At 47.1% G+C, this 21,455-nt stretch overlaps 1 protein-coding gene across 1 annotated transcript; it reads left to right on the forward strand.

Annotated features, from left to right (window-relative positions):
- The first annotated feature begins 1,741 nt into the window (after positions 1 to 1,741).
- On the forward strand, positions 1,742 to 14,335 carry TSEN15 (tRNA splicing endonuclease subunit 15). Its single transcript, XM_069862333.1, has 4 exons — positions 1,742 to 1,831; positions 3,293 to 3,374; positions 4,727 to 4,862; positions 13,684 to 14,335. Exons 1-4 carry the CDS (start codon positions 1,778 to 1,780, stop codon positions 13,886 to 13,888), a joined length of 477 nt encoding a protein of 158 aa, XP_069718434.1. The 5' UTR covers positions 1,742 to 1,777; the 3' UTR covers positions 13,889 to 14,335.
- The last annotated feature ends 7,120 nt before the right edge of the window (positions 14,336 to 21,455 follow it).

A 21,455-nucleotide genomic window follows, 5' to 3' on the forward strand; every position in this document is an offset into this window, starting at 1 on the left:
AACAGCATATGGCTTTCTTTTTTTTTTTTTTTCTTGCGCAGGGACACCAGCCTGAAGCTATGTGAAATACAGTAAGAGACAGGTCTGGCTTCATTTAAGTCAGTGTCTGAAATCAGTCAAAAGAGCTGCCAAGACAGATGGAGCTAGTGATCCAGACTTGGGACACTTTGCATCAGACAAACTATATTCTCTCTGGAAGTCAGGGATATTTCTAAGTAAAGCAGTCCAAGATGCTTTTAATAACAATACCTTGAATCTAAATCTCTTTAGATTCTCTTTGGTGGCCTCCTCCCTCCCAGGAAAAACAACGAATGTGATCTATCTGGACTTCTGTAAAGCCTTTGACATGGTCCCCCACAACATCCTTCTCTCTAAACTGGAGAGATATGGATTTGATGGGTGGATGGTTTGGTGTATAAGAAATTGGTTGGATGGTCATATTAAGATATCCGGATGGAGATCCATAACAAATGGTGTCCCTCAGGGGTCCATGCTGAGACCGGTGCTGTTTAATATCTTCATTAATGATAACTGACAGCAAGATTGAGTGCACCCTCAACAAGTTTGCAGATGGCACCAAGCTAAGTGGTGCAGTTCCACACCAGAAGGGCAGGCTGTCATCCAGAGGGACCTGGCTGGAGAAGTGGGGCTATGAGAACCTCATGAGGTTCAACAAGGCCAAGTGCAAGGTCCTACACCTGTGTCGGGGCAATCTGCGATTTCAATACAGTATGGGGGATGATCTGATTGAGAGTGGCCCTGCGGAGAAGGACTTGTGGGTGCTGGTCAATGAGAAGCTCAATATGAGCTGGCAGTGTGTGTTCACAGAGGCCAACCGTGTCCTGGGCTGCATCCAAAGAAATGTGGCCTGCAGATGACAAGGTGATTCTGCTCCTCTATTCCTCTCTTGTGAGAGCTCATCTGGAGGATTGTGTCCAGTTCTGGAATCCTCAACACAAGAAGGAGATGGAGCTGTTGGAATGGGTCCAGAGGAGACTACAGAGATGATCAGAGGTCTGGAGCACCTCCCATACGAGGACAGGCTGAGAGAGTTGGGGTTGTTCAGCCTGGAGAAGGGAAGGCTCCGAGCAGATATTACAGCGACCTTCCAGTGCCTGAAGGGGCGACAAGAAAGCTGGGGAGGGATTGTTTACAAAGGCTTGGAGTGGTAGGACAGTGGTAGGACAAAGGAGGGGCAATGGGTATGAACTGGAGAGGGGCAGATTTAGACTAGACAGAAGGAGGAAGTTTTTCATGATGAGAGTGCTGAGGCCCTGGCCCAGGTTGCCCATGAAAGCTGTGGCTGCCCCATCCCTGGAGGTGTCCAAGGCCAAGTTGGATGGGCCTTGGAGCCCCTGATCCAGTGGGAGGTGTCCCTGCCCATGGCAGGGGGGGTGGAACTATATGGGCTTTAAGGTCCCTTCCAACCCAAACTATTCTATGATTCGATGTATCTCGAGTGCCTGACTCAGCTGACCTGCAAAGCACCTTAAATAAACCATTTTTGCTGCTTTATCCTTAGCTTCGAAGACTTTGCCCTTTCCAGTTTGGCTTACAAAGCCGTTTCTCGCACTCATTGTCCAACGAGACCTCACAGATCAGAGCAAAGGACTGCCAGGGTGTACGACGGGGCGGAACGTGGCACGGGCGGAACGCGATCGGCGCCGCCGCGGTTGCGGGGGGGGGCATGGTGGTGCTGGTTGGGGGGGCGGGGAGAGCGAAGGCGCTGTGCTGCGCGCTCCGCCCGGAGCGAAGTCGCGGTTGCACAAGGGAGGGCATGGAGAGGGAGCCGGGGCGGCGTGGGCGCAACTGGATGGTGACCCACCCCACGGTAGGGACCGGGGCCTAAACCGCGATCTGAGCCTCACGGAGGGGTTGGGTGGGAAGGGACCTCAAAGCCCACCCAGTCCCACCCCCCGCCGTGGGCACGGACACCTCCCACTGGATCAGGTTGTCCAAGCCCCATCTAACCTGGCCCTGAACACCTCCAGGGACGGGGCAGCCACAGCTTTCCTGGGCCAGGGCCTCCCCACCCTCATAGGAAAACATTTCTCCCCAAGATTTCATCACAACCTCTCCTCTTTCAGCTGAAAACCGCTCCCCCCTCGTCCTATCTTTGTGCTCCCTGATCAAGAGTCTCTTCCCCAGCTTTCCTGGAGCCCCGTTCAGTCCTGGAAGCTGCTGTAAGATCTCTCTCGTCACTCCAAGACTGTAAATAGTCCCTCCCCAGCTTTCTTTTACCTCCTTCAGGTACTGGAAGCTGCTCTAGGGTCTCCTTGCAGCCTTCTCTTCTCCAACCTGAACAACCCCAACTCCCTCAGCCTGTCCTTAGATGGGAGGTGCTCCAGCCCTCTGATCATCTCTGTGGCCTCCTCTGGACTTGTTTCAACAGCTCCATATTTCTCTACAAGAAAGCTGGGGAGGGACTGTTCATAAAGGTTTTTAGTGATAGGATGAGGGGCAATGGGTATAAACTGGAGAGTGGCAGATTTAGACTAGACAGAAGGAGGAATTTCTTCACTCCGAGAGTGCTGAGGCCCTGGCCCAGGTTGCCCAGGGAAGCTGTGGCTGCCCCATCCCTGGAGGTGTTCAAGGCCAGGTTGGATGGGCCTTGGACAGCCTGATCCAGTGGGAGGTGTCCCTGCCCATGGCAGCAGGGTTGGAACTGGACGATCTTTAAGGTCCCTTCCAACCCAAACTGTGGTATGATTCTATATTCTTCTTATGTCTGAGACTCCAGAACTGAGCACAGGGCTCCCGGTGGGGTCTCACCAGAGCAGAGCAGAGTGGCAGAATCCTCTCCCTTGCCCTGCTGGCCATGCTACTTTTGATACAACTCGGGGTATGTTTGGCTTTCTGGGGTGTGAGCCACGTTGCTGGCTCATGTCGAGCTTCTCATCCACCAGTACCCCAAGTCCTCTGCAGGGAATCTTAATTTTCGGTGTGCTGAGAGCACAGAGGTATTTAATCTGGTTGTCATGTTGCGTTGCTGTTCTGCAGCAGAAACAGGGAAAATTCATTGCCCTTCTCCACAAAGTTAGGTTTGTTCCAGAAATAGCTGTAATTCCTCACCTATTTGTTTATTCGGCTTGCTTTCTTAAGGGCCAAAATAGGAGGAATGTGGAAAAAAGAGCTCTTACGATGCTGTCAGAAAACAACCCCTGTTCTTTAATTGCCTGTTAGTCCTTGAAGCTAGTTTCAGACTCAGTAGCTCAGGCAGCTGTACAGATTCTGTGTTCAGTCTTAATATAACTTCTGCCTGCCTTCACCAATGTTACTTTTTGACTTTCAGTTCACAGAAATGATGTCTCTTGATATATCTGACAGTACTCAAATCTATGCTGCGTTTCTGGTGTACTTGGACCTCTTGGAAGGTAATTAAATTAAGTGACTGGGTTAACAAAGGTATTAATTCACCTTAAAGTGCTACTAAAGCTTGTGCACTGCTAGCAGGACCTTTCCTACAAAAGTCATAGAATCATGGAAAGGTTTGGGTTGGAAGGGACCTTAAAGCCCATCCAGTCCCACCCCCTGCCATGGGCAGGGACACCTCCCACTGGATCAGGGGCTCCAAGGCCCATCCAACCTGGCCTTGAACACCTCCAGGGATGGGGCAGCCACAGCTTCCCTGGGCAACCTGGGCTGGTGCATTCTTTTTGAGACTTAATGCAGTGACGGCTGCCTAAGAAACAGGTGGTATTTTGGCAATGAAGGTTTCCATCCTGTGCCTACCTAGAGACTTTACAAAGATTAGGGCCCGTTTTGTCCAGCGGTTACAAGTGCACGTGTTCCAGGGCAAAGACAATCGGCATGGGTAAGAAAGCAAAAGAGGAATAGGGGAGGGAAAAGGAACATAGAAAGGTGAAGTTAGAAGTTCAGTGGTTGTGATGGTAACAGCATCCTCATTTGTAAATTAATGTCAAAGTTAACTGATTGTCATTTAGCAAATAGCTGACGTGTGCTGGCCTGAGGTGGATACTGTTTTCTGGGAAGGACAGGCTTGCTGTTGGAAAGAAGGTAATTGGGAAGTCTGATGGCAATAATTATGACAAATGTGGTGGAGTCTTCTGGTGTCTTGTAAGAGTGGAGCAGAGTTATGTGATATATAAACTGCCTGTGGTTCTCCCAGGTTGGCTTTATTGAAAATGGACTCAGCCTAGGCAGGCAGCCAACCTAATAAAAATACTTCAGTGCCTCTCAGAGGCAGGCGATTCTCAAGGTCAGGGAAGGTCAGAAAGCACCATGTCTGTTATTGTCTGCAGAAAATGCCTTAATAGGCTTTAAAAGAAGGTTCCTGTAGTTCTCTAATAAAAACTTGTCCCTTTAGCGGAAGAGAAGAACTGTGTATCATCGCTGATCATGCTCTGAGCACCTGCTCCTTCACAGTTTGGGGTACTGACAATGCTGAGGTGTGGATTACTGTTTTATGCTGCAGATGGCAAAGACTGTTTTTTGTCTTCTTTTAGCCTTTTTGAAACAAAGACAGATCCCTACTTACCATTGGTCAGTGTAGCTCTGGAGTCAGCAGGCTGCTCCCATGTTTTTTTTAACAGGAGTGTTTCTCAGAAGGGCAACTTGACAGGTGAGCGGGGTAGTTGTCCACCATGGGAAACCTCCTGTGAGGAGAGAAAACAGAACATAAGACATGAAATTAAATACCAGATTTGATATTTGAATGCTTAAAACTTGTATTCTGTTCCTTCTCATGGATGATGAACCTTTCTAGGGAAAAACTGGCATGAAGTGAAGCATGTTGGAGTAGCAGATCTGCAGCTCGTATGTTTACACGCTCGTCAACGAGAACAGGACAGTCTGGAAGTGATGGTGCCGGTACCTGTGCACGTATCGTTAAGCCATGAGAGGTGAGGATGTGGTCAGCATTTGGCTCACGTTACCAACGCGATAAAACAAAGAACAGATGTATTTAACAGGCTGCTGATGACTTGCTCAAGAGGGGAAGGGGGAGGAAACAAAGGAGGGTTAGAGGGCAGCAGTAGCTCAGCCTGTGAGCTGAGTTACTTTGGGTGGTGCAAACATACATGCCAGGCTGAGATTTCTTTAATTTTCTAAGCTGCATCAGTTTGTGCTTCTCCCTCTCTGGGAGCGGTACGGTTTGATGTCAGCTTCCCGCAGCAACTGACTCCTGCTGATAAATGCTTCCTATTGTTTAGAAGTTGCATGTACTCTAGGAGATAACAATGGATAACAAAGTATGTGTTTGAGAGATAAAGTTAGAACGCGAGACCTTCACTGCTTATATTTTGAACGTTTTTATGCTGCTTTTTTGTAGTATTCTCAAATGGAGGACAACACAGCTGTGCCTTTGTGCTATTACAGATATTTGCAGCCTAGAGAAATTCCACTTCAGCGATTTTTACAGTGTATTTTAACTGGCCCTTGGTGCAGCCTCAAGCACCCAGTATGATTTACTCCCTGGTAATGGCCAACTTCTCTTGCTGGTGTGTTCCATTACTTACTGTGATGCCTATGAAGAGCTGAGCTGCTCCAGCTGCATCAAGTGGTAGTGCGTTTTTCAGTTTCTTCTGTCCCTGCTCTTGGTAGGAGCGTAAGCTCGAGGCTGGATTACAGATCTTGCTCATGTTTGCTCCTTCCTCTTGCTCTGTTGGCAGCAGCCTGATGCAGCAGTAAGTTGCTAATGAATTGCCCTCGGCAGATGTGTGTGTGCAGTCCAGGAATGATGTTTTAAATGTGCTTTATTTTTAAATGTGGTTTTGCTTTGTTTTAGGTTTTAGAAATGACAGATTGGTCTCTGGCAAACAGTCTTAGTTCTGCTCTGTGTTTTCCTAGGAGAGTATCTTAAAGAAGAATTAATTTGTGAGGGGAAGAAACTCTGTGAGCTAACAGAGAAATATGGTGCGATCTCCACAACAGAGGAAAGCTGCTGAGAGGTCTTGCAGGATGAAATGCTGAGTGTCATTTGGCCTCTCTGCAGGAAGCAGATCACCGTATGTGTGTGAAAGGGACACACTGGTATTCATGGTTTAAACTAGATTTTAGATGGGAAAAGAAGGCAGCAAATTAAGATGTGGTATCTTTGAGAAATTACGGCTATATGCTGAGTTGTTGTGCTTGTTGAATGTAGTAGGTTTCCACCTAGACTGGAAACTTTGATTCCTGGCTTTGGATCAAGGCCAGCCAGTGTGTTCTAGTTGGCTTTTAATGACAGTGAGATATTGCCCTGCATGTATGTCCTATCTTTTACTGTTTCATTGGAGCTTTTCATTTGGAGCCTCTGACTGTGTTTGTACTGTGGTGATACTGTTTGCTCTGCTGCTGGCACCAGTGAGGATGGAATCCTTTACTGGAAGGATGTGTGTTAGAGAAGCAAAGAGTGAATGCATCACATTGATTGAAAGTACAGTTTGTGACTAGGTTCTGCTACAGAGCAACAGCAGAGAGCGTATGGGCACTAAAATGAGCTGAATACCAGGTTGTCATGCCAGGCGAGTCCTTTAAAGCCTCTATGTGCTCAACATCCATCAAAGTTGTTGGGCAGGAAGATCGTGTACGCTTGTGTTTGTGTTATTGAACGTGCGTGTGCAGATGTACGCTTGGCATTTCCTTAGCAGGTCACCACTGATCAGAGGGGCGTGGTCTGTCTTCGTAGAGAAAGGACAGCACCAACTCCTTGGCTGCTTTGCTGGAAGAGCGGGCAGAAACCAGGGTCTATGGACAATAATTGTAGCTCAAAGTTGCATGGAGTGGAGGGAGGCCGTTAAAAAGGCATCCTATAAAAGGAGTTGAGAAGAGTATTACAGTACCACTGCCTCTTTGTGCTGACGGTGATGAATATTTTGTCGTTGCTGTTGTTGATATCAGCTACCTAAGAAGCCTCCTGCTGTCTTAAATGATATTTTCTCACTTAACTTACCAAGCTATAGGCAGGCAGGGAAGCTTGTGTACTTAGCTACTTTGCCATTCTGTTTAAAGCAGTGCTTTGGGGTTTTTGTTACCTGCTGAAGGCAGAGGAAGAGGTAGGATTATAAGTGAGTGCAGCTCACTTAATGTTGAAAATAAGCCACTGGAGGGTGGAAACTGTCCTCATTGCTGGGCCTGGAGGTGTGCGGACTGCAAAAGCTGCTTGCAAATGGCAGCATTTATGGGCAGCATTTCCTTGCATGACCAATAGACCTGGGTAGGGGCTGCAAGGGGTCCTTTTCCCCTCAAAGCCACTTCAGCCAAGCTCTGCCTTCCCAGGTGTCTCGTGAAGATGCCAGCTCGGCTGAGAGTGAGTGTGTCCTTAAAAGCCTGAAGTAAAGTTGCTGAGGAAATTACGAGTGAGGCACTGAAGTAAACGATAAATACGAGTGCCCAACAAAACCAAACCAATCCGCTCAATGCTTTTTGGCCTATTATAAGGTTTCATCACACCAAGTTTATGCGTGACAGTTAACTGCTTGGGGCAAAAGCTGTTCTGCTTGCCAAAGCTCACTGTCCACTTCTGCAAAAAGCTTGATGGCAGCTGATCATCCTGCCCTGCAAGGGTAGGGTTGCTCAGTAATTCACCGAGTCACAGACTGACAGGGTCTGGGGCCAAGTGACCAGCAATGCAAACAGCAGTCCCGTACAGTCTGAGCTGTGGCTTCAGGCTGTGCCTGTGTGCTCTTAAAATGAAGATTGCTGAATTTTCTCTGAAGTCAAGACCTGGAGAATAAGGTGCAACTTATGTCTGTGTTGGACCGCGCTCTCAACCACACAGAGCTGGCTGAGATTGGAGAACCTTGTGTTTGTACACCTTTGAATTTAGCAGCGATTCATACTGGCAGGAGGAATTCACGGATCCATTGGCGGGGAACTGTTTGCTCTTCAGGGCTGCAGACGATATCTTCGTGCACACCAAGTACCTAATTGTCAGTCCATTCCAGAATTGTGGTCCCCCAGAGGGGATGAAGCAGGTAAATGCAGGTAGTCCTGCTTCAAAGCTGGCAGAAATGACTTACATAAACCAGGCTCAGCAAGTGCAGGGAGAGCACGCTGTGTTGACAGCTGGACTTTCTAGATAGCCTTGAAAGCCTCAATCCTTTCAAGGACCAGAGAGTTAGGGGCTGGATCTCTTCACAGCTTTGTCAGTAGCTTTTCTGCTGTAAGCATTGTTTGAATTTACTCATACATTGAAAATGGAATTAGTGGCTGACTTGGTTATACGGTACTACGAGTGAACGTCCTATAGATGGTCTATCTTGTAGAACTTTGCTGGATTCTGATTCCTTCCTTCTGCATAATTTGTCTTGTTTCCTTTTTTTCCAGCTTCCGGGGAATAAAAGGACTTTATATTTCTTGGGGTTTGAATTCTTTTTCCTGACCAGTGAGGCATGTGGTGTTTTCTTTGCTGTTATTTTTTTCTGTTACAAAAACATGAGTTTGTTCTCGCATTCCACCTTCCTGTAGTTTGGAAGCAAATCCCAAGAAACAGTGGTGTCCACTTACACCTCACACCACCAACATGTGCTCCTTCCCATATATTTCAAGGCCCTGAGTTGCTACCTGCCCTGCAGCCATCCCTGGAGCAGCATTCCTGACAGTGAGCCGTGCTGCCCTGTTTTTGTAGTGCTGGCTAAATTCAAGGTGGTGTACTTTATGAGAGGTTCCCTCTGCCTTGGTCCTCTTGTTGCAGGGCCTGTCTGAACAAGCCTGGTACAATGACACACTTGGCTTGCACAGTTATGATCTCTGCAGCCGTACAGAGACCAGCTTGTGTTGACTCTCCCGCCCTGCCTTGCATAGAGGGGAGGGAGCTGTTGGGGCTGGCCAAGCCTGCAATGAATTATTCATCCAAGTATAAAGGGCAGATTGAAAGCCTTTGGCTTTTATGGTAGGGAAGGCAGTAGTTCCATTTCTGCTCAATGGAGCACTATGCACCCTCCATAAAACTGCTCTGAGCTTTCAGTGTGTCTGCTGCTTCTCAGAGGTACTTGCATGGGACAGGTCACTGAAATACTCTTTTCTTTTTTCCTCACAAAGCTTTCTGCCCATGTTATCTTTCCTTTATGATGCTGTTCTTTTTTAGTTTTTTTGGACAGTCAGTTAAAACCTCAAGCTACAGCTGCCTGAAGTTCACTGGTCGTTTTCTGTTTCTTTCTCCAGAGCAAAAGCATTTTGTTAGGAGTGGATCATTAGGCAAGATGGTACGGATTTCTGATGTGTTGAAGGCCTACCTAGTACGAAAGACTTGTTAATAAAAAATTAAGAGGGGACAAAATGGGGCATTCCCCTTCTTTCTTTGGGTGGATTTGTCTGGATTCCTTGGTTCTGTTTTTAAGCTATTAATTGCAACAGTAATAGAGGACCAGGTAAGTTCAGTGTCACCATTCAGTTTGAATGCGGCAGTAAAGGCAGATGCATGCAGGATGACATTCATAGTGCAGTTACCTTAGCTGCAGCGGTCCTTGTGTGATGTTAAGTAAGTGAAGCCTGTTCTTATGACTAATTCTCTGGTAGAAAAAAGCAATCCCTACTGACTGTAGTCTGTAGGTGTCTAAAAAGCCCCTGTTCTGATGTAAAGGGCTTTAGAAATTCAGCTCTTATTCTTAGATAATGATGTTCATCTCAAACATGTGAAGGAGAATCCTTTTCGTCTCCAGTGATGTGAGGTGAATGTGAGGTTGCTTCCTACGTGGAACTGAGGGCTTCATCCTTCTTGCATTGGGCACAGAGGGACCAGATTGTATCTGGCAGCGAGCACGTGGACACCATCAGTTCTTAAAGATGAGTTTTCAAGCTATTCTGAAAACGTTGGTCTGTATGAATTGCAACAGAGAATTCTTATTAAAAATATATTTAGTCTTATTCTATTGATGGGAGTTAAATATTTCTAGTGTTTCTTTTGGTGTCTGTATACCCCTGGCTTATGTATGTTGTTTTCCTGTCACAGTGCCTTTGTTCGAGACGTACCTTTCTGTGGGGGAAACCTAAAGCTTTGGTGTTGCTGGTTTTAATATCCAATGTCTTTTATTCCTGAGGAGGAGGAAGAGAAGGGAGAGGAGTGGTTGCAGGGTATTTGGTCTCGGGCTTCCCACTGCGCATGCAGCAGCACACATGCTTCATTGTTCTGTGAGCTCTCTTGGGGCTCTGGATGCCTTTTATTTTCTGCCAGGTAGTCTTTGGCATAAATCCCAAGAAGGCGGCGTGCATGGGGTTGGCTGTGCCTGAGGATCAGCCAGGCTGAGGTGAGGAATGAGGCTGAGGCTGTGGATGAACTTCTCCAAAGGTGATCAAGTGTTGTGTTGTACAGCGTCCTTCAGGAGGTGGCAAAGTGAAATAGTGCATTCTTCCACCACAGGCTTTACTTGAGGCTGTATTGAAAATGTGCTAAGCTTTTATTTAGACACTGCAGAACAGTATTAACTGTTTCTCAGCTGCATCTTTTCTCATGTCAAGTCTCTGTGTCCTACTTAAAACCTGATGTTTAGCCAGTGGAGTGGGCATACCCAAGTGCCTGGTGGAAAGGAGGAACCAGGTGGAGCCAGTCCATGCCAAATGCTTGGTATCAGGGCTCCTGTGTGGTTCACACTGTTGGAGCACAACCTGTAAAATGGGGAACCAAAACCAGAGTCATTCTGGACCCCATGATATCACTGGGACCAATGTTTGTAGAATACATCCTGACACAGTTGTGACTCAGGAGAAAAAGGCTAGTCAGGATGCTGGTGGGTGGAGGTTATTGAGGCTGTTGGTGGAGGATGCCAACATACTCGATGTCTTAAGCTCCTCTGTTCTAGAGGCTTCTAATATTTGACTCTTCCAGAAACATTAAATCCACCTCTACTTAAGTAAAAGCCATCTTTTATAACTCACATCACTTGCGTGGCATAGCAGATGTACTGGTCATTAAGGAGCTTATCTGTAACCATTAACTTAGTAAATGAAGTCAGCTGGCTCTGTTGGGGGGAGGTGTTAACATATGGGCTTCTTGTTTGGGACTTCATTGTAGTCATTGAATGCAGCTGTTGTGTGAGATGGGTAGCCTAGGGGACTGTGTTTCTTGAAATAAAGGCTTCTTGCCTTGTTTATGAGGTCAAACATGCATTATTTTGAATTTTAGAGGGCCAAGAACACCTTTTGCCTTTTGCTTTCCATAGACAGTGTAAGATACATCAAAAAGATTAATAAAGCTGTACCTTTCCTGCAGTATTTCAGCATTCTGTTCATGGCAGGTAACAAGTGCAGTGAAAGCAGCACAAACCCAGATGTTCTCTGACTCCTTTGAAATGTCTGCTGCTGCAGAGAAGCTTTGTGAACATGCTGGATGCAGAGGCTAACAGTGATGCCTTCAGGGAAGGAGAGAGGAAACACAGGCGTCCGATACAGACTTCCTGAATTCCAAAGCTTATTTTGAAAAAGACCCTTTTCCTTATCCACAGATGTGCTGCATCGCATTATGACTCATTGTGGTATGAATGAATAGGAGCTCTTCTTTTGAGGCTGCCTATGTTGACAAAAGGGAGAGGAGCAGAGTCGTGCATTTGCAGTTGTAATTCTTTATGGTGATAGAGGCCGATTCCTCGTGCCCAGTGGAACGCGCTGGCTCTCTGGACAGCAGTGTTGGTGGATCATCCTGAGATCATGACATGTCTTTTTGCTCTTTACAGAGAGCCTGAAACTTGGTCTTCTGAGAAGTAAGTCAGGGATGCTGAGAAGTGTCATTTTCAAGACCTAGCCAATTTGGGGATCATGGTGCATCTTCTAGTTCCAAGTGTTAAATAGGGGTAAAGAAAGGTTCAGATATCTGTGCTTGATGGTTTAAGATGAAATCACGAGTGACAGGAAACCTAGACCTAAGGCCTCACTGTTACATCCATCCCCTAATAGACTAGGAAGAGAAACCATGACAGTTATTGAAGAAAATGTGAGGAGCTTCTGCCCTAGCTGATGGATGAGGACAAGCCACAGTCTGACTCTGCTTCCAGATGGGGGACTGTCCATGCTAATACAAGTTTGCATTATTTGGGTCCCAAAATATCTCTCCCGGGTAGCTGTGCCCACTTATTTAGCTTTTTATCCCAGGAGAAAGAGAGATATTAATACCCACATGGTCCCTCTTGCTAGGCAGCTTTCACTGAGGAGGCCTTGCTGGTTTGGAGGCATTGTTGCAGAGCACCTCCACCTGTGATTTACCTACAGCTTTGGAAGGCCAGCTGGCATTTCCACTGTGCTGACTACCCACGGTGCTGTTAGCGTTTCCACAGCAAGGACCTTGGGCTGGGGTAGCAGCCAAGAAAACATGCAGACAAAGCAGTGCCGAGGTGGCAGGGAGCAGAGAAGTTAATGTCCCGTTGGTTGAAATACGGGTCTTTTGCAGGTGTCTCTCTTCTGTCAGTGGCCAGTACGGTATCTCTTTGCTTATTTGTTCTCTTGTTACAAAAAGTGCTGATGGCATGAGGACCAGAATATGGCTTTTCACAGCCGTTGTATCCCTGTTGCATGAAATGACTAACTGTATTGTATCGCCTTGCCTTACATTATCTATGGGACAGTAGTGAAAGCAAAAGAAAAGGCACTACCGACTTAGCCAAGCTGAGTTATGAACAGTTCAGAACACAGATGGATACTTAAGAGGCTCACGGGCTTAATAGCATTGGCTTTCCAGGCTGCTGCTTATTCTCTGCCGCTTTGCATTTGGCTTTTGTTAAAGGATCAAAGAGGTCTGGAAGGAAGATGACGATTGAAGTTTGAAAGCTGATGCTTTCAGAAAGAGCTGTGTTTTCAGCTACAGTGACCAGCTTCAGAAATGCATGTTTTCTGCTGAATGAGATCTCGGGCACGTGAAGCGAGGGGTGATATTTTCCTGTGGTGCAGACAGCCTCTCCCTAGAGCGTAACCTGTCCTGGCAATCCCAGATGGGTTCTCTTGCACCCAAGCTTTGGGTGAAGGAGAAAGCTCCCCGTGGAAACACTTGACATGTAGAATATTATTCCTCTGCCCCAGGCACTCTGCTCCTCAGTACTTGTTCCCCAGGTGGAACCATAACACAAGGACTCCAGGAGTCAGTGTTGTCCTCAGCTCTGAACTGAAAAACAACTGGCGTGTTAGTCTTAAAGTAAGCTGAACAGGAAAAATTGCATAACTTTGTCCTGAATTTTTAAGGAAGACATTATTTATGCTGACTGCCTTGAGGAGGAGCATTAGTCTTGTGGCTTCTAGTCTAGACAGGGAGGTAGAGAAACCTGGCTTCAGTTCCTGGGTCTTCCACAGACTGGCAGAGGACTGCAGCACGCAGACTGGAAGGCTTATCCCTACAAATGGAACAAGTCTTAATTATTTCGTTCTCTAATTGAACACAGCGTGTTAATTAGATTTTTTTTTTTTAATCTAATGAAAACAAGGCCATTAGATATTGCCATGCTGTGGTTGGGGTAGTGGAAAGGTGGTTGAGGCACGCGCACAGTAGTACACCTAAGCAAAGCTTAGAAGCTTGTCTGGAACTATTTCCAGTGGAGGTGTATGTAACTGAGGATACTTTTATAAGATTCTTTGTTATTTGATTTTGTTGCTTAATTATATGACTTCTGGATTTTTATTGGAATGGATTTCATACTTTCTTTAGGGAAGACAAATCTGCGGAATAAAACCAGGCTGAATAAAAATAGCAATGGTGTGCTTCTAGCTTTGTGCCACCATTAGGTGGTCGTGGCCTCCTTTCTAACCCATTGTTTCCTCTCTTAGGATAAGAGAAATCTTGAAGACAGCGTCTCTCCCACAGGACGATCCCGACACCCCACTGTCAGTTACCTTGGCCATAGTTGAGACAGATTCCACAATAGTCTACTATAAAATCACTGATGGCCTCATGTTTCCAGATCCTCCTGATGATACTGAAGACGTGGACAATAAAAAATGGAGAAAGAAAAGAAAGAAGCTTTTCAAATGATTGAGACAAACAGACTTTTCTTGAACACTGTCCTCAAACCTAAACAAATCCAGGAACTGATGTATGTAAATAAGGCGTGTGCTAAAGCCTGCCTTCTGCATTCCAAGCATCTGTTCAGGGAAAGCAGTGGCCTGAGCAGCTGCACTGGAATGAAATGCCGTTTAAGTATGAAATGGGTCACGCTTTTGAGACAGATGGCTCCTGACTAATAAAGGTACTTGTGAGATGCTTCCAAAGCTAGTCTTTCCTTTGTATCCATCCAGGCACCTAACAGAATAAACCCGTGCTTACCCCTGTTGTAAATACTGTCTAAGGGTACATCTTAAGGGTTTCTGCCAAGAATGCTGATGCTAATTTAAGGGCTTTGTAGTTTATGTACAGAGTGTCTTTGTCTTAACCCTGTCAGAAGTGTTTGTGCTGCTCCCACATTATATTTCTGAACCCTTGCTGCTCTTCTCCTGCTTTTGGAGAAAAGGCTTTTCCACAGAAATACCTTATTTTAACTTTTTTTTTCCTGCGCAGGGAAAGTTAACTAAAGCAGTGCCAGGGGCTACTAGAAGGAGTGTAGGCTAGTAAAGAGGGGTCTCCAGATAGCATCCCAGAAGCAGCCTCTGGAGTACAAAACCGTCCATATGACATTTGCATGGCCAAGGACCACACCTTCAAAACTGGAAGCACAAGAGCTCTTTTTAGTGTGGGTGCAAGAATGCAAGAGAATCCAAAAAACCAAGCTGGGCGTGAAAGGCCATTGAAGCTCCAGCATCGCTGTGGCTGGAGTGGATGTTTTCATGGTTGCAGAGTTTGAAACTAATTTGGCCAAGTACACTAGGAGGCTGAATGGTCTTAGTGGGGAGAGCCCAGGGCAGGAAGGTCCTTGCATCCTGTGTGATGCTGAGTGTTTGATCCTGCAAATGTTCTGCAGGCACTTGGTCTGGTGACTGCTTTGTCCTCCTGGGCTGTTTCTGGGCTTGCAGCATGCACTCAGCCCTCGTAGCTTTGACAACAAACTTGGAGGAGAAGGGTGTGCTGTCACCCCGAGCTCTGCATGGCACCTTTGGCAAAGGGGACGATGATTTCTTTCGGTTTCACCATCACCTGGGGGCCCAAGCTGGCCTGGGGAAGTTGTTCATCTGTGGGGAACACGCTGCTGTGCATGGGCAGTGGATTTGCTGAGCCCATGGCAGCCTCGCTGATCTGGGAAGCTACTCTGAGCATGCAAGCACCTCTGATACCGCCCCTTGCAATAGTGCTGTTATCTTTTTGTTGGTCATATTTCTCAGTGCTGTGTGTTAAGCACCATTTCTTACAGGCAGCTCCTCACAAGCGAGCTGTGGCTCACTGGGGTCAGAGCTATGGCAGCTGCTATCAACTTAGAAAGGTTTTCTTCTAGCAGTTTTCACTTTGATCCTGCGTGGGCTGAGCTTGGATGGGTGACAACTGTTTGGATGCGTTAGAGTAGTTGGACAAGCCACTCGTGAGGCTGCGCAGGTTCTGATACAGTCAGAAACATAATAGTTGCTCTTTTTCCATACAGCAAGGGGACACCATGGATCAGTGGGCTTCAGTCATGAAGAAAGGCAAAGAAAAATTCTCTCTTTCTCAGTCTTGCTCCCCTCATGGAGGAAAAAAGTAATTTTATTTTGGTCCAGTGCCATGCTGCCTTCAAAGGTTACCTGTGTGCTGACTCCTGACACGCTGTGTTTGACTTTAACATTGATACCTCGTGTACTCTGCTGCTTATTCCATAAAGTAAATCTTACACTTTCCTGCACTGCATACCTCCAGGTAAATTGTCCTTGGTATAAACTGTTAAATACTTCACCCCTAGCATTAGCAGGTGCTGGGAAAGAGCTGGTTGTGTGCGAAGAAGGCTGTAAGAAATGCTGTATGCTGCAGAATTTGTATTTAAGTGACACACACTTAACCCCAGAAGCAAATTCTTTTGCTTTTGCTTCAGTCTCTAGGAGAAAAATGCCATTTTGCAGTTTGCTGCATGACTGATGCTTGGCTTTTCATCTTCATTTTATTATTTCTAGGCACAGAAAGAGGAGCATAACTTAAGCCTTCTTTTCTGTATACTGAAAACTGCTTACCCAGTCTTCAGAAGCCGAGTTGGAGAAACCGTGTCTGGAGGCTTTGATTTCAGCCAAGCATCCCACTGAGAAATGATTATACGGGCCTTTTTCCAGCCTCCGTAGATTGTGGTGGTTCTTTATTTCTGAGGAAAAAAAAAAAGAGAAGGATAAATAATATCTCTGCCCTGTTTGTCCCAAATGTATTACAGTATAAACAAGGGGATGGTAAGTGAGTTCAGAGCTGGCTGTGCTGTTCCTTTACGTTCCACTGAAGTATTTCTGTGTGTCAAGTCAACAGCACACAGACCAGAGCCTCTGGTGTTGCAGGCACTGAATAAAGATGGGAAGAGATTTCCCTTGGAAGTGAATCCTTTCAGAACTAGTGGTGCACTAACATTTCTAAATCTGTAGTGTCTTGGTACTGTGCCTGGAGTATTCAAGTGTGACTCTGCTTTAAGGGTTTATGAGACATCTGTGGAAGCAGGAGCTATGACATCTGGCCTTGACACCTTTGCAAATTCATAGAATCGTGGAATGGTTTGGGTTGGAAAGGACCTCGAAGCCCATCCAGTTCCACCCCCTGCTAGGGACAGGGACACCTCCCACTGGATCAGGTTGCTTAAAGCCTCATCCAGCCTGGCCATGAACACCTCCAGGGATGGGTCTCATCCAAATCTCCCCTCTTTCAGCTTAAAACCCATTTCCCCTTGTCCCATCCCTGCACTCCCTGATCAAGAGTCCCTCCCCAGCTTTCCTGAAGCCCCTTTCAGTGCTGGAAGCTGCTCTAAGGTCTCCCTGCAGCCTTCTCTTCTCCAGCCTGAATAACCCCAACTCTCTCAGCCTGTCCTTGTACAGGAGGTGCTCCAGCCCTCCTGTCATCTCCATGGCCTCCTCTGCACTCACTCCAACAGCTCCATGTCCTTCCTGTGCTGAGGAGTCCAGAGCTGAACTCTTATATTTTATCTCTTATTTCGATCCAGAAGATTTCACAGCATGCACCCTTCCATCTTTTAAAGAGTTTGGTTTTTTTTCTCCAAGCGTTATTTGCCAAACCCAGCTTGATTTTTGTTACTGATCACCCCTAACCAACAAAAAGTGTGTTTTAAAAATCTTAAGAGTATAATTTTCTGGTAGGTTATTGTTTCAGGTCTTTTCTCTCCTCTGAGAGATATTTGCATTGAAGCTTCCCCACTGAGTAAAGAATGATAGAAAAGCAAAGTGGTGTTTTGGTGTGGATTTGATGGTGAGACTCGATGCTGGTTACGTAAGCGAGTGTCCTGCTTTGGTTTATGCAAACTATGTTTCTTTGAGGCATTACTGGCACCATCACCCAGACTGTCCTGTATTCAGCCGGGCTGTTTGCAATGCACACAGAACACTTGATGTGAAAAAACACCAGCCAAGAAGTTGGAAGCCTTGTCAGAGGCATAAAGAGGAGCTGTGGTAGCAAGAAGTGGCCAAGAAACACGCGGGTGCGGCAGACAGCAAGCAGCTACTGGAACTTTCCCTTTCCCCGTGCTGAGTAAGCCCTCAGCAGCCCTACAGAACAGTTCTGGTTTTTAGAATTCTCTGGAAGAAACACAGGGTCTCCTCTTGTAACCCCTTCTCAAGCCAGGCAAGGTTTTCCACAAGATCTTTTGTTAGGACACAACTTTGAAATATCTATAATGTTACTAAAGCCAAACGATCTGAATCTTTCTCTTTTCTGGGTTAACAACCCAAGAAAGATCTTTTGTTTAGTGTAAAATGTTTGTGGGTTTTTTTCCTAATAAGCAGTCGTATGAATTTATCAATCATCCTCTGGAATTGCAGGTCTGTAGGAGTTACATGTTTAATAGGTTGTCCTAGTAGTTTTCAGGAATCTAGACTCCATCAACTAGCTGTTATATAAACAAGCATCCTGTTAATCTCTAGTCCTTCTGGGATGTTTCAGTCCTCCGTTATAACCCGATAGTTTAAAACCTCCTTAAGTCATTAGCCAAAGCAAATAAACCAAGATAAATTCATGCCCTGCAAACTGAACATTCTCAAATGAAACAGGCTTTTCACCTCTACTTTTCTTACACCTATTCTGCTTCCATTTTAATTGCCCCAACAGTTTTGCAAGGATAAAGCAACAGCATTGGACTCTTCAGCCCTTTCAATCCCTTCCACTAAACAACGTGTGCTTTCCTTCATCTCCCTCCTGTTTTACCTTGTTCAACAGTTTTCTCACTGCCTTTTGTATTGCTGCATCACACCCCATCCCACCCCAACTTTGCAGAGCTGGGAGGAATTTGGTGCATCCCTCATCGCTGTCCTGCCTCGTCACCCTCAGCTACAGCAGATACGTGGCAGGCAAAGCACCACTAGCCAGGACTACAAAGAATCTGTCAACCGACAGCAATTTGCTATGCTGGCACGTACCCCCCCAGGGAGAAATGAAGGTAATTACGAACAACTGGGGTTTCCTAACTCTTCAAAAATAGCTGCAGCTGCGCCTTGTATATCGGAGTATCCCAAGGGATCAATCTCTCTTCCAGTTTCTTTCCCTCATTTCTCAGATGCTCCCACTTTGGGAGCAGGAACCCTGGGCTCAGCCCCTACCTCCAGCAAACCTGACTGACAGCCCATTTGCTTGGCTGAGGTAATGATCTCTCCAACTCCCGATGAGCTACACGCTCTTTGTTTTGTTCTCTGCACCCAGCTGACATAATTTATTGCCCTGGTGGCTTATCATCTCATTAATCATTCTTCGCATTCCACCTAGTTACAAGCTTCTCCTCATGTTTCTTGTCTTGTCATTAAGCTCAGTTTGCAAAACCTGAACAGCTCTTCTCATCTTTTTTCCTGCTTTCCCCCCCCCATTTTTCACTGCTGTAGTCATCTTGTTAGCAATTTTTTTGCTGTTGTTTGCTGCTGTTGGCCTGTGTTTCATACATAGCGCCCCTTCTCTTCATTACTCCCGAATTTCTCTCTTCGTGCCATCTGCCCTCCTCCCCTTTCTTCCCCACCTTCCTGCTGCCACCCTTTCTTCTCCTGGGGTGCCTAGATGGTCTCCAAAGAGCTGTCTATACCTTTCCCTTCCCCAGTCCAGGCACTGACTGGTACCAGCCAATTCCACCAGCCCAATCCCATTGACCATGCAAAACCTTGGGACAATCTGAAGAAGGTCTCAAGAGCTCTGTGTCCAGCCTACGGAGGAGGCTCTTTCTCCTGGAAGGTGATGCCCTCCTGGTGCAAGGTAGCAGTCAACCCCCTTTCCACCATCCGAAACACCCAAGCAAACTGCAATCACAGATGTTTGCTGGATAATCTGCAGGGCAGAGAGGCACCAGAGGGCGCTTACAGACTGCTGAGCAGGAGGTTTCCACTTCTGGGAAAGCCAGAGCTTTGCAAAACTCCCCTTTCTCTCTTCTGTCTGGTTCTCATAAACAAAAGGGGGGGGGCGGGGGGGGGGAAGCCCTGTAAGCAGCATCCTCTGCGATGGCAGTTTTCCCTTCCAGAACGCTGAAATGATGCTGCAAAAATGTGAGCCTCGGTTGAGGCTGAAGAAATGGTGGTTTAATCAGAAAACCTGACTTGGGCTCATGGATGCTGGCAGATTCAGACCTGGATCTGCTGAAACAACTGGCCCAAAGGGCTGCGGAGGCTGGGGCCACCCTTACCCTCCTGCCTGGAAGGTGGGACACCCCCCCCCCCAGTCCTTGGTGGGGGACTGGGTTTATGTCCCTTCCCCAGCGTGATGCTGTCTCACAGGTTGAAATTCTGTGCCCTGAGCTACACGGGCCACAAGAACTCAGTTATTCTCATTAATTTAGAGGTCTGCAAATGTCTTTGCTGTATTAATTTTGTATTCTCACAGATGAACGCATTGAAAATCATGGAAACTAAACGCATTGGAAGGTGTTTCTCTACCCGTGCCACTGGTTTTCAGAAGCAGGTGATACCAAACCCTTCTATGGACCCGAGGTCCCCCTGCCCTCCTCATCCTCTCTTGCTGGCACACTCCCAGCCAGCCCAGTGCAGCCTCTGGAGATGTTTGCTGAGGTGTCCCCTTCTCTGTGACAAGGGAGCATCTCTCCTGATATGACTGCTTCACAATATCCCAGGTCAGCTGGGGGGGCGTGATGTTCCATCACAATTGACTTTTAAGTAATGGAGTGAAAGAGAACATGATTTGGAATTCCCCGGGGGCTCAGCTAAGCCTTCCTGCATACTAATAGCACTGCATGACTTAATTAGGCTGAACAGTAGAGGGTTCAGGAAACTGATTGTTGCCCACTTCTCCATGTACTAGAAAACACAAAACCAAGGCTGTAGCATCATAGAATCATGGAATGGTTTGGGTTGGAAGGGACCTCAAAGCCTATCCAGTTCCAACTCCCCTGCCATGGACAGTCTAGAAAGCTGCCTGGAGGAGAGGGACCTGGGGGTGTTGGTTGACAGCCGACTGAATATGAGCCAGCAGTGTGCCCAGGTGGCCAAGAAGGCCAATGGCATCTTGGCTTGTATCAGAAACGGTGTGACCAGCAGGTCCAGGGAGGTTATCCTCCCTCTGTACTCGGCACTGGTGAGACCGCTCCTCGAATCCTGTGTTCAGTTCTGGGCCCCTCACCACAAGAAGGATGTTGAGGCTCTGGAGCGAGTCCAGAGAAGAGCAACAAAGCTGGTGAAAGGGCTGGAGAAGAGGCCTTATGAGGAGCGGCTGAGAGAGCTGGGGTTGTTTAGCCTGGAGAAGAGGAGGCTGAGGGGAGGCCTCATTGCTCTCTACAACTACCTGAAAGGAGGTTGTGGAGAGGAGGGTGCTGGCCTCTTCTCCCAAGTGACAGGGGACAGGACAAGAGGGAATGGCCTCAAGCTCCACCAGGGGAGGTTTAGGCTAGACGTTAGGAAAAAATTCTTCGCAGAAAGGGTCATTGGGCACTGGAACAGGCTGCCCAGGGAGGTGGTTGAGTCACCTTCCCTGGAGGTGTTTAAGGCACGGGTGGATGAGGTGCTGAGGGATATGGTTTAGTGTTTGATGGGAACGGTTGGACTCGATGATCCGGTGGGTCTCTTCCAACCTGGTGATTCTGTGATTCTGTGATTCTGACAGGGACACCTCCCACTGGATCAGGGGCTCCGAGTCCCATCCAACCTGGCCTGGTGTTCAACCAACCTGGTGTTCAACCTCCAGGGATGGGGCAGCCACCACTCCTCTGGGCAACCTGGGCCAGGGCCTACCAACCTTCATTGTGATGAAAATATTTCTTCCTTCATCTTAATCTTAGCATCTAAACATCTTATCTTAATCTCCCCTCTTTCAGCCTAGAACTGTTTTCCCTCATCCTATCCCTGCACTCCCTGATCAAGAGCCCCTCCCCAGCTTTCCTGAAGCCCCTTTGAGGACTGGAAGCTGCTCTAAGGTCTCCCCGCTGCCTTCTTTTCTCCAGGCTGAACAACCCCAACTCTCTCAGCCTGTCCTCGTATGGGAGGTGCTCCAACCCTTGGATCATCTCCATGGCCTCCTC

This window comes from Phaenicophaeus curvirostris, chromosome 8, assembly GCF_032191515.1.
Source record: "Phaenicophaeus curvirostris isolate KB17595 chromosome 8, BPBGC_Pcur_1.0, whole genome shotgun sequence".
Lineage (NCBI taxonomy): Eukaryota > Metazoa > Chordata > Aves > Cuculiformes > Cuculidae > Phaenicophaeus > Phaenicophaeus curvirostris.